At 36.9% G+C, this 16,555-nt stretch overlaps 1 protein-coding gene across 11 annotated transcripts in view; it reads left to right on the plus strand.

Annotated features, from left to right (window-relative positions):
• JAK2 (Janus kinase 2) overlaps positions 1–9,437 on the plus strand; it is a 100,048-nt gene extending 90,611 nt beyond the window's left edge. For all 11 annotated transcript variants that reach the window (XM_074811603.1, XM_074811601.1, XM_074811600.1 and 8 more), the window contains 4 exons: positions 1,014–1,186; positions 2,362–2,479; positions 3,041–3,154; positions 5,359–9,437. In XM_074811603.1, coding sequence (XP_074667704.1) covers positions 1,014–1,186; positions 2,362–2,479; positions 3,041–3,154; positions 5,359–5,466 — 513 coding nt within the window. In that variant the 3' untranslated portion in view covers positions 5,467–9,437. The remainder of the gene's footprint in view (positions 1–1,013; positions 1,187–2,361; positions 2,480–3,040; positions 3,155–5,358) is intronic.
• Positions 9,438–16,555: the final 7,118 nt, after the last annotated feature.

Raw genomic sequence — 16,555 nt, forward strand, 5'->3', positions numbered from 1 at the left:
GCAACCTGGTCTAGTGGAAGGTGTCCCTGTCCATGGCAGGGGGGTTAGAACTAGATGATCTTTAAGGTTCCTTCCAACCCAAACCATTCTGTTCTATTCTATTTGTATGTTTTGGCGCTAATAGCGTAACATTGATGTTCAAAACTTTTGAGGTCGTCAATGCTCTTAGCATCATTTATTGCTTTTCAGTTGTGTTAAAGGAGTGAGATGCTTTCTTATGAAACTCTGAAACTGAGAGCTTGCTTTGTTTCCTTTCACATATGAGTCAGGTGTCTCTTGACACTGTGTAGTGTCAGCTTCTGTCTTCCATTTGTTGCTGTGTAACCAAGACCATCTCTTTTTAGTAATGCCACTATGCACACTGGCTTCTTTCAAATTTCACTCTTACCAATGCAAGTAATTCTTTTTGCTAAGAAGAGATTGGCAGCAGCAAAAGACAACATGGCTTTGGACCAATGTTTAGCTACAGCAACCCATGGAAATATAACAATAAGCGGAACTGTATTGGTGAATAATGGTCCATACAGAAGAGCAACAAGACATATAGGTGGGAATACGGTCAGAGAATACTTGCCAGATTCAAGGAATCATAATAAAAAGTTTCATAAAGCAATCAGGAAAGCAGCTATACAAAATGAAAAGATTCAATTAAATGGGTAGATAGGACAGTCTTCTCATCTGCCTTGGAATGTGTAGTTTAGCCCAAATTTTGTTTTCCTTCTATCATCAGCAAACTGCATTTGGCCTTAGAAAGGAGCTGTAAAGCTATCCAGCTACATAATCAAAAAATACTTGGCTCTGACAAGTGCTCTGTGTATTTCCCTTCAGTTAAGGGAAGTCCTTGTGTTTGAAAGCAGTAACTCCTCAGAGAAGACAAATGTTGAAGCACATCGATTTTGGTAACAATCTGTTTGATTTTGACTTTGAGGTTCATTCATCTCTTTAGGGAAAGTGCAGCTACTTAATGGTGGAAGTAACTCTTTTCTGACTGTGTTTGTGAACTTTACACCTAGGGCATGGAGTACCTGGGTACAAAAAGATACGTTCACCGGGATTTAGCAACACGAAATATCTTAGTGGAGAATGAGAACAGAGTTAAAATTGGAGATTTTGGATTGACGAAAGTCTTGCCACAAGACAAAGAATACTACAAAGTAAAAGAACCTGGTGAAAGCCCTATATTTTGGTAAGTCTTCTTTTGGTATGTGAAATCATATCATTGTTTTCAGTTTTTGACGTTTCAGCCAACTGTTTTGCATATTGTAGAATTTTTAAGTGCAAACTTAAAGTCAGTTGCCCAGCATTGTTGGAAGTCTCATGGGTGATGTTTGACTTTACAGAAGAGCATGTAGGACTTTTCAACATACTTCAAAAAAAAAAACCCAACAAAATATTTAAAAGAAATACTATGCAACAGGAATGATATTCAAAGATAAAAGAAATCTAAAGGGGTCCATTCCCAAGGATGCTTTCAAAGTTTTGGACCTTTTGGTTCCCTAAACACTGGTCACTCATATTTTTTCACTGAGATCTGTTGGATAGACCCTCTGTTGACCAAGTGGAGTTAAATCCCACACAATATAATTAGAAAGGATGAAGTGCTGGGTTGAATATTTGCGTAGATGTCTGTATCTGGGTAATGTTTCAATGAGCTGCACTTAGCTTGAAAAGGAAGAGAACACTGTGTAGCCTGTGGGAAACTGAAGGATTGTGAAACGTAAATTGGTAAACTGTATTGAGAATGCAAAATACATACTTCAGTTCTGTTCTATAAAGACATAGAAATACCTTAGAAAATATACTGGCAGATAACTGTGATATGGCGTGATAGCAAAAGAAAATGCCATTCCATACATGTGACTTCAGTCTATATTTTAGTCTGTTAGGCACTGTAAAAATGGCATATCTAAAGCATAAATCATACAAAATGGCATCTTACTAAATGTTACTGGGAGTTGCAAAATTTAAGTCCTGAAGTACCTGAGACACAGTTCAAGGCTCACTGAAAGTGATGGAAGGATGCTTACTGCCTATAATTGTCTTTCTTTTCAGGCCTTCTCACATCAAAATCTTGTTTACTTACACTACAGATAAGAAAAATATCTACAACTTTGTTGGAAAAAAAACCCAAACAGATATAGTTATCACTAACTGATTGTTTGCGTTTTCAATACCAATTAACTATTATTATAAGAATAGTTACTAGTGAAGGTAGTGGAAGGAAATGAGAATGTGCTAATACCTATAAACAAAGAACAGTTATTAATGAAAAAAAAAAATCACTCTTATTAAAAGAAATATCTTCAAAACCAAAAAGACACATGTTGCACAGAACAATATTCCTTTTACCATGTATTGCAGGTATGCTCCAGAATCTCTGACAGAAAGCAAATTTTCTGTGGCCTCAGATGTGTGGAGTTTTGGTGTGGTCTTGTATGAACTCTTCACATATATTGACAAGAGCAAAAGCCCACCAGCTGTAAGTACATAGTTAATGGTTCTCAGTGGTTTTTTGTTTGTTTTTTTAAATTTTTGAAAAGATATCATTGTTCCGATACCTAAATAGGTTGATACTTACTGATCCTTTTCTGGAGATACCGTAGTGTTAATGAGGCAGCATCCAATCAGAAGCACCAACATGCTAAAAAGTATTAGTATCAAGTCATAAGAAGGAAAGGAAATATGAAAATTACTGATAGTCTGTGCAGATGTTATCCATCCTGTAACTCCTAACTGTTTGAAAAAGACTTTAAAATCTCTCATTATAGATTGTTCTTTCTCCTCCTTCATGAAGAGTAATCCCAGGTGCAACTATTTTATTGCAACATGACATGTATCCTTAATGCCATTCCAAATCTAAGGCTGAGCCAAACAAATACATATACGTTTAGTCGATTTAAATAAGGTAACTTAAAGTTACTTCTGTTACCAGAACATTTATTTATTTATTCTTCTTATACAGAATTTTCCCTTGGTAAGAATATTGCAGCATCTTTTTTTCCTTTGAAAATTATTTGTGACCGTCAGCTTTCTGTTTCAGGAATTCATGCGCATGATTGGCAATGATAAACAAGGGCAGATGATTGTATTTCACTTGATAGAGCTTTTGAAGAATAACGGACGACTACCAAGACCGGATGGATGCCCTGATGAGGTGAAGTATTGTGTTAATATGTTACTATAGCCTGAAAGGTGCTCAGTCGGGGTGAGTACCTGGTAAATGGAAACCTTGTGCTTCGTTCTGCTTGGGTTATTAGTATTTATACAATTGGAATGGCTGTGCTGTTATTTTGTCAGATGCATGATGAGTATAATCACTTTTCTTGTCTGATCCTTTAGACTGCATTTTCTCAGGAGCCTAGATTTCTAATTACATGAAGTAGGATTATTATGACTGTCTGCTGTACTGGGGCACTTAGGCTTTCAAAAATATAATTTATTAAGGCAATGAGATTAGTATGTAGAACTTGTTCCATGGGAGTCCCATATAGATATTTATGTTCAAGCTGTGAACTGTGAGTTCTTTTGAAGTCTGTAACATTTAGCAGAAGTATCTTAATATCTGTGTGAGGTTTTTCACATTTAATTCCAAGATTTAAGGAACTCCTTATCTTGATTATTTCCCTTCTCTTGCTCTTCCCTCCTCAAGCATAAGAATACCCATGTTTATCATGCATATTATTCACCTTTGAGCATTCTCAGCCAAGAGCTACCTGCAGACTGTAGGTCCAGTTAAGTATATGAATGAGATTTTGTATGTTCAGGGCTGTCAGATCTGTATTCATGTTCTTCTTAGATACTGAAGTGTATATGTATGTAAAGCCATCCTCAGAGCACACAAATTAATTCAGTGTTCTTTTTTTTTTTGCTAATACTCAAAGATGTTTTTAAAAATACTTTCATACTACTTCTAAGTCTTGTAGTTCTCTATTCTTCAGAGCAGGGTGCACTTCAGCTTGAGTCAAACTGGTAGGACTGGGTAGGTGAATCATTAGGGAAAGAGTGTAAGTAAAATAGTTATGCTTTTTAACATGTATAACTTCTAGCTCAGATCAATTGCTGCATCCCTTTAAAATCAAGCACACTTGGCAATAAGTTAAGAAATAATCCATTCAAAACTGGAAAAAGGAGAGATCAGGGTCAAGTGGTCTAGCAGAAAAGAGAGAGTCTAGGTGGGGCTGGGAAGCCACAGAAGAAGAAATGGTCTGTAGACAATCAAAAGAGAAGCCTTTGAAATAACCTTTTTGCATTATATGTATGAGTACAGCAGTTGTTGAATTGCAAAGGCTTGGCTTTTTGTAGATAACCTGAATGTCATATGTATAAGATAATACGTAATCTGTTTTACTGAAACTGTGTCCAAACTAATGCAAAGGGTTCAATGTCTGACATTTCTTCAGATATCAAAGCAAGATGGAAATGTCTCTCTTTTGTGAGAAACTGTGGTCTTCCTGTTTTGATCCCGAAAGGCCAGTCCTCACAGATATTAAATCTTCCAGATGTCTGTATCTTACAAGCTGCTTGAGACTTGGGTCTCAAGCAGCTTGGTCAATGTGGAAGTTTCAGATTTGCTGAAAAATAAGAAACCAATGCTACTTTTTTTTTCCTGGGCGCTGCGCAGATTGTTCTTAAGCAACATGTTAAAAATTATTGAAAGTATGAGAAGTTGATGATAATGATCTGGGTTAAATTAGTGAGAAGAGTACAGGTGAAGAGCTTGGCAAGTTCTTTGGCGACCAGGTGTCAGCTACCTGTTTGGGAAAAAAGAAAACTGTTGCCAAATGCCTATTGTAATGGAAATATCTTCCAAAAATCATTTAAATCTACTTCTACTAGAAATGGGTTCAGTTTGCACAGTAACTTTTCTGGCTTATTTCTTATTATGTAGGAAGAATAATTCAGAATTTAATATACAAATGTGGAGAAGTCTGTTAACATTGCAGGGGGAGCTTAATTTAGAATTGATGTCTTTGTAAATCCATTTTTTGGTCAGACTTGTGAAGCATTTGTGATTTTTAAACATTTTTTAGCTTTTCAAAAAATATGAGCAAGCAAGAAGATAAACACCTAGCAAAATAACATAAGTCTCTTAAAAGTGTCAAAAACTAGCTGAGTGAATTTCTATGCTAACTTTAAAAAAAGAAATCTTTTATAATAAGGGCTTTTGCAGAGCTAGCTATCATCACTTCTCACTGTCACTGGAATCAAGCTGATAAACTGATCTGTATAGCAAGACTTTAGTCACTGTTGCTTAGAAACATAAAGTTAGTTGGATGTTCTTTGGACCAGTTCAAAGTAACTATTAACTATTTGTAGCATCTGTTTACCTACTACTGATTTTCTTTGTTTCTTTTTCAGATTTACGCTATCATGAAAGAATGCTGGAACAATAATGTTATGCAGCGCCCCACCTTTAGGGATCTTGCTCAGCGAGTGGATCATATAAGGGACAACATGGGTGGCTGAGAAAACTGTCCCTCCTTCAGAGGATGTGTTGGAATGCAGAACAAAATGTACTTGGTCTGCTGTGTGTAATTGATGTGTGTACACATGTGCATCTTACCCTTGCTGGAAGTAAAATCTGTGTGGCAAATATCCTATCTCAATCTCCATACTGAAGAATCCTTCTGGTTTTCTTTATCAGGATGTATTTGTAACTATGAGAACATGTTGAAATTCTCAATAGGGAGAGAAATTACTTTTCTAAATAAAATAATCAGTCCACAACACCATTATTTGCCTTACTTGGCAATGCAAAAAAGAGGTGACTTAAAATGTGAGATTGAGATGAAAACACAGTGTATTTCCTTGTTGAAATGGAGATACACAGAGTATATAGTTGAGTATACAGTGACTTGGCACCCTGTTTTGTGTGTTGCACAAGAACTTGTGTGTGTTAATATAGTTTTATAACGTTTTCATTGTTAATGCAAAAATGGCTTCTTTGTATATCAAAATAGAAGTGGTTATGTAACCCAGAAACTTTTGATGTGCCCATTTGAATCAGTATCAGCCAGCAATATATACAAAGGGATATAGTAGGCTGTGTGATGTACTGTGAGTATTTTGAGGGGAAAGGGAGCAAGTTGTTCTTAATTTGGAGAGCCAGAAACCTTACTCATCCATGTGAAAATTTTAATTTAAAATGAAAAAGCAAACGTTACCCAGTTTTTCTTACTCTTCTTCTCCTCTCCTGAGTAAGTATTAGAGTCCCTTTATATAATTGAAGATACAGTGATAAGAAGTAGAAATGAAGTAATTTTATACAAGGCAGTGTCTTCAGTTTGTTTCTGAATACGAAAAAGCTAAACATACTGCTTTTAAGTGCTGCTCTTTTATTCTTTCCATAGTTGTAATTTTCGTGCAGTGATAAGTGCATCTGTAAATCAGGAACTTTTAAAAGCAGAATTAAAAATCTAGAAAATGCCCTCCATTTCACAGTTCCTCACTTTGCTGTTAAGATGATCACCTTATTACCTTCCTTGCAGTACACAAAAAAGAATGCTTTTGACCCTGTATCTGATATGGCCAGTCAGAACCACATCAAGTCTGGTTTGTAATAAGGCCCAGATAAGGCCCAAATTATGTCCTATTTCTTTCTGTGGTAATACCCAACATAAGAGTGTTTTCAATGAGGAATTACAAGTGCAATTGCTCCACACTTAGCAGGGGCGAGGGCATGATCCCAGTTGCTGAGAACTGGAATATGATCAGAGCTACCTAACAGATTACTTATGCTGTATAAGCTTTTGAAAGAAGTCTAACAAAAATTTGTAGACAAGACAACTCTTTAGTTTTGCCTCCAGGCATAAAACTTGGGGATAATCTCATATCTCAAAGCGGTAAAGTTGCAGGTTTTGTTTATTTTTAGTTCAAATAATGTTCTTTTTGTTATTACTTATTCTTAAGCATTATTGTTTGTGAAGTACAATGCTTGTTCGTCTTGGACTTTTGCTGAGAGAAGTTCAATTATGGGGATATACAACTCTGCAAACTGACCTGACAGCCAGATTTGTATTTAAAATGAAGTGTTAATTTTTAAAATTTGTGGCAGTGAGTCAGTGAAACAAAGGAGTTACTTTCACTGTGGGGCCTCCTTAAGATTTGTGGTTAACTACCTTCATCTTACCAGAAGTTTAAGTACCTCAACTTTAAAAAATAAATAAAACAATCCTTACTTAGTGTAACATTGTGCCAGTATAGCAATGTTTTGTACCACTATGATGTTTCTCTCCCACAATCACTCATACCAAATCATGATTTTAAAATATGAGAGATTGCTAAATAGGGAGGGCAGCATCAGCCCTCTTTCTGCCCATTGCATTTCATAATATTTCTGTTGGTTTTCTTGCCACCAAGCACTTGCATAATTTTTAAAACTAATTTCACAGTCAGGTTTTAAGCTGCAAAGAACTTTAAAGTGCTTTGTTCAACTTAACATGTGTTTTCTGTATGTTGCTTTAAAGATTTAAAATTTTGTGCAAAAAATGTCTTTGCAATTGTAGTCTCAGTTGTGCATACATGTTTTATGTAACAAAAGAAGATAAAGCTTTAAAGATTGAAAGAGCATTTTAGCTGGATAACATACGCAGGAATTATGTAAAATTTGCAGTGTATGACACTCAGTAGCTAACTGGTTTCCAATATATAGTAGACTAAACATAATTTATGTAAAAATCTCAGGGAAGTTTGTGTAATACAATGAAGAAATCTTCCAGTCTGCTATGTTTCAAGTGAATAAAAAGTCTTTTTCTTGTTCTACTACAGTATGACTGATTACATAGTATATTTGATTGCATAAATACAGTGTTAAACTCAAGGATAATTAAGTGTTTTGTGGAATTTTTTTTTACTTTAATATGTTATAGTTTTTAGAGAGAGCCATACCTTTACACTGCAGTGTAATTTCCTGCTGTTGGTCAGGAACATACAGTCTTTTGTAACAAGTCTGTCTGTGCAAAGGGATTGAGCATTCAGGATGAGTATTATCAGTTGGGTGCATGGGACCAAGTACTGCTTAGGACTCTTGGGGAATGTGTGATCACCTGCAGTGTCAATGTTTAGGTCCTGAAGCGGACCAAATGGTTTTCTCAAAAAGCTGTTGAGGATGTAAATGCAGTGATTTTGCTAAATTTGCTACTGCCAATTGTAGTAAGCTTTTTAAAAACAAACAAACAAACACCACTGCATTTCAAAAGCTCTCAGATCTACAGTAGCATTGTATAATGCCATATTTTTATACAGCCTTTGTATTGACAGACTCATTTTTTTGTTTTAGAAACTTTCTTCAGTTGGCCTTGCATTTGTCATACTTTAGTGTAATCATTATGCTTCCCAAAATGCTGTGATTTTTTTTTTGTAGAAAGTGTTGTTTATGCATACATGACTGCTGCTATGATGTAGAATTAAAATATTAACTACTGCTTTGCACTTATATTTGAAGTGAAAGATTTTTTTGTAAGTGCACAATATGTTTTATAGAATCTCTGCAGACAAGTATTGTCTAGTATAATATTGGTTTGTTGTCTATCAGTATAAATATGTGAAGTTTCAAAATTGTTTTTAAAATATATTCCACTGCCTTGCAACACTCATGTAATAAGCCAGAGGAGGAGTGAATTTTCAGGAAAAGAAACCTATATTGTCAAGTTCTAGTATTGATTAAAAACTTCCATAGTTGAGGTAATTGTTACTAAATATACAGATGAATATAACTATAAAAGGGTATGTAAATTTTATTTTTTTTCCCAGAAATTAAGCTTTTAATTGTTGTGTTTAGTTGAGATGTTGACCAACTGCCTTCAAATGTATGGGAAAAGATGTTACTGTATGAAGCACGAAGAAATGTAACTCTTGTGTAAAGAAAGCAAGCTTTTCAGGAATGTGTGATCACAGACACCTGGAGGATAGAGTTCTGAGAGCAAAAGTAAAAACGTAGAACAAGAAAACTGATGGAAAAAGGCTGATGATCAACGCTGAAGAAGCTTTCTGAAATGTGAAATGCCTAGTGATTTACAAAACACTGGTGTCTACTGAAAATGCCATACCATGACAAATATGTGCTAATATATTTCTAAACTGTGTATCGTCTGCCTTAATACAGAGACCCAACCTGACTGAAAAATACAAGAATTACTCTACCAAAAGAAACAGACAGCAATTTTGAAAAGGTGTTTGACTAAGGATTTTTTTCTGAATTTTGCTTTTTGAATAAGAGGTTTACAATACTTTATATTAAAGTAGGAAAAGTCCCTTGGGGGTGGGGAGGGGAAAGACACCTGCTACTTATGGTTGGACTGCAAACATTTGAACACATGGTTTGCTGAAGAGAACATAAAAGGGATGTGTTTTAGAAAACTGTATATTGATACCTGAAATTTAACTGTGCGTTTCTTCTGAGTTTGGATGGTGAAAATAAAATAACTAAATATAATGAATGGCACATGCCTGCCAAGATTTTCTTTTTATATAATACTTAAAATTAGTTACTGGTGTTTAAATTGCTGCTGAAGAGAGCTGCTCTGTTTAAAGGGGTGGAATACAGCACATACAACTCTGACCTTCCCAGAGTAGGCGTATGTAGTGTTTATCTTTTGGAAGGAAGTGACATGTACCGAAGTAAAGGTAGTACATTGAGTGCTCCCTAACAAAAAGACTGTGGTTTGGGTTTTTTTTAAAGTTTTCATTAAACTAATTTATTTTGTGATGAAGAAGCATTTTCGTTTACTCTCAGTATTTAGAGAGAAGCAAGTCTGTAAGACAGGGACTGCTAAAGATTGCCTGTTATCAGACTACAGCTCTGTAGAATTTCTAATGCAAACTCTTATGATTTGTGTTACTTCTTGATTTGCATTACTTTGTTGTTTTCTCATATGACTTTCCTCTAACTTTACATGAAAATTACCACCACTTACCTCAAACAGAGTTGAATGCTGCTGTTAAATTTTGAGAACTACACTGGCAAAATGGAAAATATGCATATAAATACAAGCATGCAAATATATACTTAAGCTACTCTACTGTAAAAATTAAGCTAGTTCAGTTACCCCTTCCCACACATAAAAGGCATCTTATTCTCAGAGCAGATTGCCTAAGGGTTTTATTTCCTTTTATGTGACAAAATACCATCCCAATGAAGTTTAAAGGTTGTTATAGGTATTACTTGCAACACCTACTGACATAATCAGAGATCTTTAATTGTTGCAGAGAACAAATTTCTGGGAAGACGAAAAAGTCTGAAGAATAAAATACTGTAGGAGATGTAATAATGTCATGAAGCATGTCATCCCCATGTCATAAAGTATGGGAAAATATAGCCTTCAATTCATTTTCATGTTATGCACTAGTGTGATGTTTTGCTTATACCTTGTGATAAATATTCATAATGGTTTTAATGAATTCTGAAATTCAGGTTTAGAAACTTGTGAAACTGCAGTCAGACTAAATGAAATATTCTCTGGATAGTAATAAGGAAAGAAATAAGAATGACCAGTATTTACAAAGATTATCTCAAAATATTGTGTCATAATTCAGGAAGGACTCGGGAAGGCATTTAAAAGAAAAAACAATAGAAAGTAATTATGTTAATTGTATAAAGCAACCAAGGCAGCAGATAGTAGTTCAGATATTTGCATGTTATAGAGTCCTGACACAGTTGAGTCTGGCCTAGAAATGCAGACAAATTAATAGATTTTCTCATAACACCAATAACTTGGAGCAAGTGCCAAAACATTAAATATTAAGCTTATAGCTAAGTAGTACTAGTAAAAGCAGAACAAGAAGGTAGAGCTTAAAATGCTTCAAGTTTTATGTGACTGACTATTTTGAGCAATGAAGAAACATCCAAGAGTGGAAAGGATTCAAGAACTTTTAGCTAAATTAAGATTGCAGCACAGCAAGTATTAAATTCTGATGAACTGCATTGGGTTGGGTTTGGGTTTTTTCAGGGAATGAGAAATGCTGAATAACATACTAAACTGAGTTATTACCTTGAAACTTCTGCAGGACTGCAATACCTATTTTGCTGTGTATTTGGTTTTCTGTGTGTTCAGATGCATTTTCCATATGGAGCTGTGCTATAAAACTTCAGCTCATTGAGGAATTATCAGTCAAAAAAACCAAAGCAACTCATGTAAAAATGACTGTATCTTGTTTCCTCTAAGTATTTTTCCCTTTTGTGTTATAAAGATGCGAAGCTTTTAGTGAATGTACAAAAAAAAGAACCTCACATCCATGTAAGCTTACTAAAAAACATCAAATAGTGGTCTCTGCAGCAAAGATCGATCAATACTGAAAGTCTGGGTGGCCACGGCTGTTATTTTAGGATCCAATTTTGACATTTCCATTCTGACCAAGTCTGACCACAGTGTTGTGGTTTAACCCCAGCCAGCAGCCAAGCACCCCGCAGCTCTTCACTAACACATGCCCCCTCCTGGTGGGAGGGGGAGAACAACTGAAAAAGAAGTAAGACTTGTGCATTGAGTTAAGGATGGTTTAATAACTAAAATAAAACATAATAACAATAAAACAAAATACAATAGTAATAATTATAATGAAAAGGTATGTAATAAAAAAGAGCATGAGGGAAATAAAACCCAGGAAAAGACAAGTGATGCACAATGCAATTGCTCACCACCCACTGACAGAAACCCCAGAAACAATTCCCCCACCCGCCAACTCCCCCCAGTTTATGTACTGAGCACGATGTCCTATGGTATGGAATATCCCTCTGGCTAGTTCAGGTCACCTGTCCTGGCCACGCTCCCTCCCAGCTTCTTGTGCACCTGCTCGCTGGCAGAACACTGCCAGATCCTTAACTTAGGATAAGCGCTACTTAGCAACACCTAAAACATCAGCGTGTTATCAACATTATTCTCACGCTGAATCCAAAACACAGCACTGTACCAGCTACTGGGAAGAAAATTAACCCTATCCCAGCTGAAACCAGGACACTGAGACATGATTTTTTCAACTGTTTTTTTTTTTTAATTAAGCAACTTACCTCTCCTCTGAATCACACTACTTCTTTAGAGGAGAATTTAATTCCATAGAATTCTTCAGCCAGTGCAACTTTATTCCATTTGTAAAGTTATTCTGAGACTCTATGAAAAACAACTGAGTACCCTGACAGGTTTGAAACTGTGTATGGTAGTACTCTATGTAGGTATGTCTTATTCTGGAGTTAAACTAGTTCAAGGTTTTGGGTTGAGAAGGTGAGTGCATGCACACATTGAGTTGCCCTGTATTTCCAGTTTCTCATCTGAAATGTATAAAGGGACTGTGTAGCATGTGAGTAACAAGCTTGGTGCTACAGGGGCAAGTGTGATTTCTGTTTGTGTCAATTCGTGTGCTTGTACAGGAAGTAGCTGCTCTCAGAAAGCCATACAACCTGTTTGTGACTGTACTGCACATCTGACTTGCACTCACGTGAAGTATGTGACAGACTGCACAGTATTAACTCTAGAAGATAGGAATTTGAAGGCAAACATCAACCTAGAAAGCAAAAATTCTTGTATTAAAGCCAAACAAAATTGGACTGAAAGGTAAAATTTGGGGAAATCCTTGGGGTGCTTGCTGGCACTGCCATGTCATGCCTGCATTTCTGGTGCAGGTGGGAGGCTGGCGTCCAGCGTGGCAGGGATCTGCTTCTCTACCCTGTGCCGCAGCACAGCAGCCACCCATTCTGCTGCATGAGAACTGGCGGGATGCTTTGTGTGGGGAGTCCCCATGATGGCAGAAAGGATGGTTGCCACAGCAGGCAAAAATAAGAGCTACATGCTTCAACGGGGTGTTCGGAGGAAGTTTGCATACCTAGTAATTCTAATTCACAGTTGTTGCCTTTGGGTCAATGCATGCGCAAATCCCAAGGCACATACAGCCTGGAGCTCTGGGATCAAGGCTTGTTCACTCTCGCAGGCACAACTGGAAGTATAAGGGGAGGAAGATTCCTGAGTCTCTAAGCAGCTGTGTGACAACCAAGCATTGTGTAGGGAACTTTTCTGTGAGGCCTTTATGAGTCCTGGGCTCACCCTTCTGGAGTTCATCCTTTTGCACCACGACTGTGGTGAAGATTGTGGCAGGTGGTATAGATAATTTATTTTTTGTAATGCTATATTAAAAAAAAGATTAACTAATTGAACTAAATTGCAATTGTTCAGTGCATCTTTTCCATTACCAACTCATTTTAACTTTAGTCTTTATATATATATATAAAATTTTTTACAGAGCTTTTGTAAAACTTTATTAAGAAATTAAATATTAACAAATCAGATATTTAAATTAGTCAAATATAACTGAGTACATAGATCAAGTGTATTGCAATTCATTCAAAATTGCAGTAATTTCCCCAAACAAGAACTTCAGTTAACAATCATCTAGTGTATTATTGAGTACATCTAACTTGAACTATGAAACAACAAACACTAAACAATTAGGTCAAGAGGACTTGAAAAGAACAGCTATTAAATGTGGATGCTAGACGTGTTGCCTGAGCTACAGATGGTTGAGCTCTAATCAGATCAATGGGCTTTTCTAACTATGTCATTAAAAACATGCAGTCAGGTCACTATTAGAAGTGGCTTCTCCTCAGAAATACTGATTTATCAAGTAAAAAGGTAAATCAAACTTAGCAACTAGCCCAGGTACAGCAGGTTCTGTATGGGAAGTGTGGAGCTTACAAACAAGCACATGCAGGTTCTTACCTCTGAATTGACCTCTAAAAAGACCTTGAATAAAATTTAAGGTTAAACCTAAGCTTGGCTTCAGCCTTCAACAGAAGAGCATCTGACATAAGGACATGAGTACCTCTATTTGCTCAGCCAAATACATTGCTATTTAAAAGGATGTTTTGATACCAAATGAAAAAAACCCAAACTTCTCCATTGAGGACCTGTCCTGGTTTAGCCAGGATGGGGTTAAGTTTCCCCAGCAGTGGGGGGAAGCTCTAGCGGGGTTATTCATATGTCTGGGTGCCAGAGCGCGGGAAGAATCAGTGATCACGTGGGGTTTGTGCAACCGGTCCTCTCACTGCTGATATCACTGTATTGATACATATTTTTCTCTGTTCATAGTTATTACTGCTACTGTTATTGTTATTGTTGTTGTTTGTTGTGTTGCTGTTACTCTGTTGTATTAAACCTGTCCTTATCTCAGTCTCGGGGCTTTGTATTTCACTCCCTTTGTGGGGGAGGGGCAGCGGCCGCGTGGTCTCAGACCCCGGCAGGGGCTAAACCACCACAGGACCGAATAGGTTGGAACCCCACTGCAAACTGAATTCCTAAATGGGGGAGAGGAGAGAAAAGTTTGGCAAATCTTTCAGAAATCACAGGAGAGTTCCCAAGGTGAGAGAATACCAAATTCCTTAGATGTGAGGACTGTCAAGTGGATCTTAAAGGAACTGACATAGGTATCTTTTCAGTGTAAATGTATAGTTAAACTAATGGATGGAGAAATTGAAGCAGCTGACCACAGCCAAGTCCTTTTATCCTACCACATATCACTTACTAAGTACCTCAAACTGATAGTTTTCTGCTATTTATAAAGAATTCATGAGATCCTGTAAAATAGACTAGGGTTTTTTATATCTTTGCAAATCTACCTGTCCTGCTGTATGGTAGATATTTATCCAATATGCAGTGACGATTCCATAACCTCTATGGGAAGTCTATTCCAGGGATAACTTTTCCTTGCTCTTAAAAAGTGTTTTCAGATTCTAAAATACGTTTCTATAGTCTAAACACATTGCTCTTTGTCCTACACTAGTTGTGTAAAATGTCTTTCTTCCATTTTTACTACTACCTTTAGATAGCTGAAGACTTCTGCAAGTTCTTGCTTCAGTCTTCTTTGCTCTGTATAAAGCAGCTGCCTTTTCTACATTCTTTCTTCATAAGCCATATTTTCTATATCTTTATATCTTTTCTATATCTTTTTTAAATTCTTGTTACTGTTTTACAGATTTCCTCCTTCCTAAATTGTGGTGTCCAAAACTGGGCATGGTACTGTGGGCCTTATTTGTTCCCAGCAGAAGAAATATTTCACATATCTTACAGTTAAAATTCTCATTTATACATCCCCATATGATGTTTGCCGGTTTTTACAATATGCTACTGTTATCTCATTCTGTGATCATCTACAACTCCAGATTCTTCTGTATAGAGAGATTCCTTGTATTTATGCTTTTTATTGTTCCTAAACATAGCAAATAATTTCCCTAATTTTTGAAAATCAGTCTGAACTCTTCCAACATAATTCCACTCCCTTCCTCTTTAATTCCATCTGCAAATTCCTCTGCATCTTTTCTGTAGTTCTTTCTGCATCTTCATTGTCTCTCTTCCTTCATGCAAGCAATTAATGAAAATGCCAAATAGTACTAGACCAAAGAGAGGATGCTCTGAACTCAGCTTGGTCTGTCTGTCCTCCTTGACAGCACACCTTTGATAAATGTCTGGAACGCCATACTAAGAAGGTCTAACAGTACTCATCCTATTAATAGTTTAGTTCAGTTTGCGTTACCCTGGATTATTTGCAAGGATTGTCAGTTTTGATGCCAAGATATATAACATCTTGCCTAACCACAAGATTTGATAATTCTATCTTTTTAAAAAAAAATCCATGATGGTTGTTTTTCATCATCTTCTGCATATTGTTTATTTGACTGTTTGCTACATCTCCTCTTGCTCACTGAATTACAAACAGACTGACTGATCTGTAATTCTCTGCCCACTTTTTAAACAGAGTTTATATATTTTTTCCTGCCACCTGAAAGCTCTCTTGTCCTCTTTGAATTCCCACAGGTAATTGTTGATGATTCTGCAGTCTCAGCCTGGGGAACAAAAACACCCAGCTTATAAAGCGTGCTCTGCATCTTTCCTTAGCTGTGGCGGATACACTTGACCCCTAGTGGTACTTGGATTCAGGCTGACTAAGGAGCAACAGGCCTCAGGCCCTGTTGGTGAACTGGTGAGCCAGAAAGCTCCTGGCTTATGTACAGGGGAGTGAAAGTGCCTCAGAAAAATATTTTGAAATGTGGTTTTGAAATGCAAAAACGCAAGATAACCAACTGTGATGGTTTAGGCCCTGCCGGGACCTGAGACCACGTTGCCGCTGCCCCTCCCCTACCCTCAGACCGGACGGGGCAGGGAGTGAAATACACACCCCGGGGTTGAGATAAGGAGAGGTTTAATACAGCAGTGTAACAGCAACAAACCGAACAACAATAACAATAACAGTAATAACAATGAACAGAACAAGGGATATACTGCACGGATACAGCAGTGAGGGGACCGACCCGGACAAAAGCCGTCCCTGCTCTTCCCACACTTGGGTGACCAGACCTGACGTGAGCATGGTATCCAATAACCCGGCTAGAGCTCTCTCCCCACTGCTGGGGAAACTTAACCCTATCCTAGCTGAACCAGGACATAATCCATGCCTTTATTCTATGCCATCTGCATCATGCCTAGCTGCCATTTAGCAATTAACAAAAACAAAAAAAACAATTAACAAAAACACAATATAACTCACAGTATGTTTTCACCCACAATCAAGTCCCCTTGTG

The sequence above is a fragment of the Strix aluco genome, chromosome Z, assembly GCF_031877795.1.
Source record: "Strix aluco isolate bStrAlu1 chromosome Z, bStrAlu1.hap1, whole genome shotgun sequence".
Taxonomy (NCBI): Eukaryota; Metazoa; Chordata; class Aves; order Strigiformes; family Strigidae; genus Strix; species Strix aluco.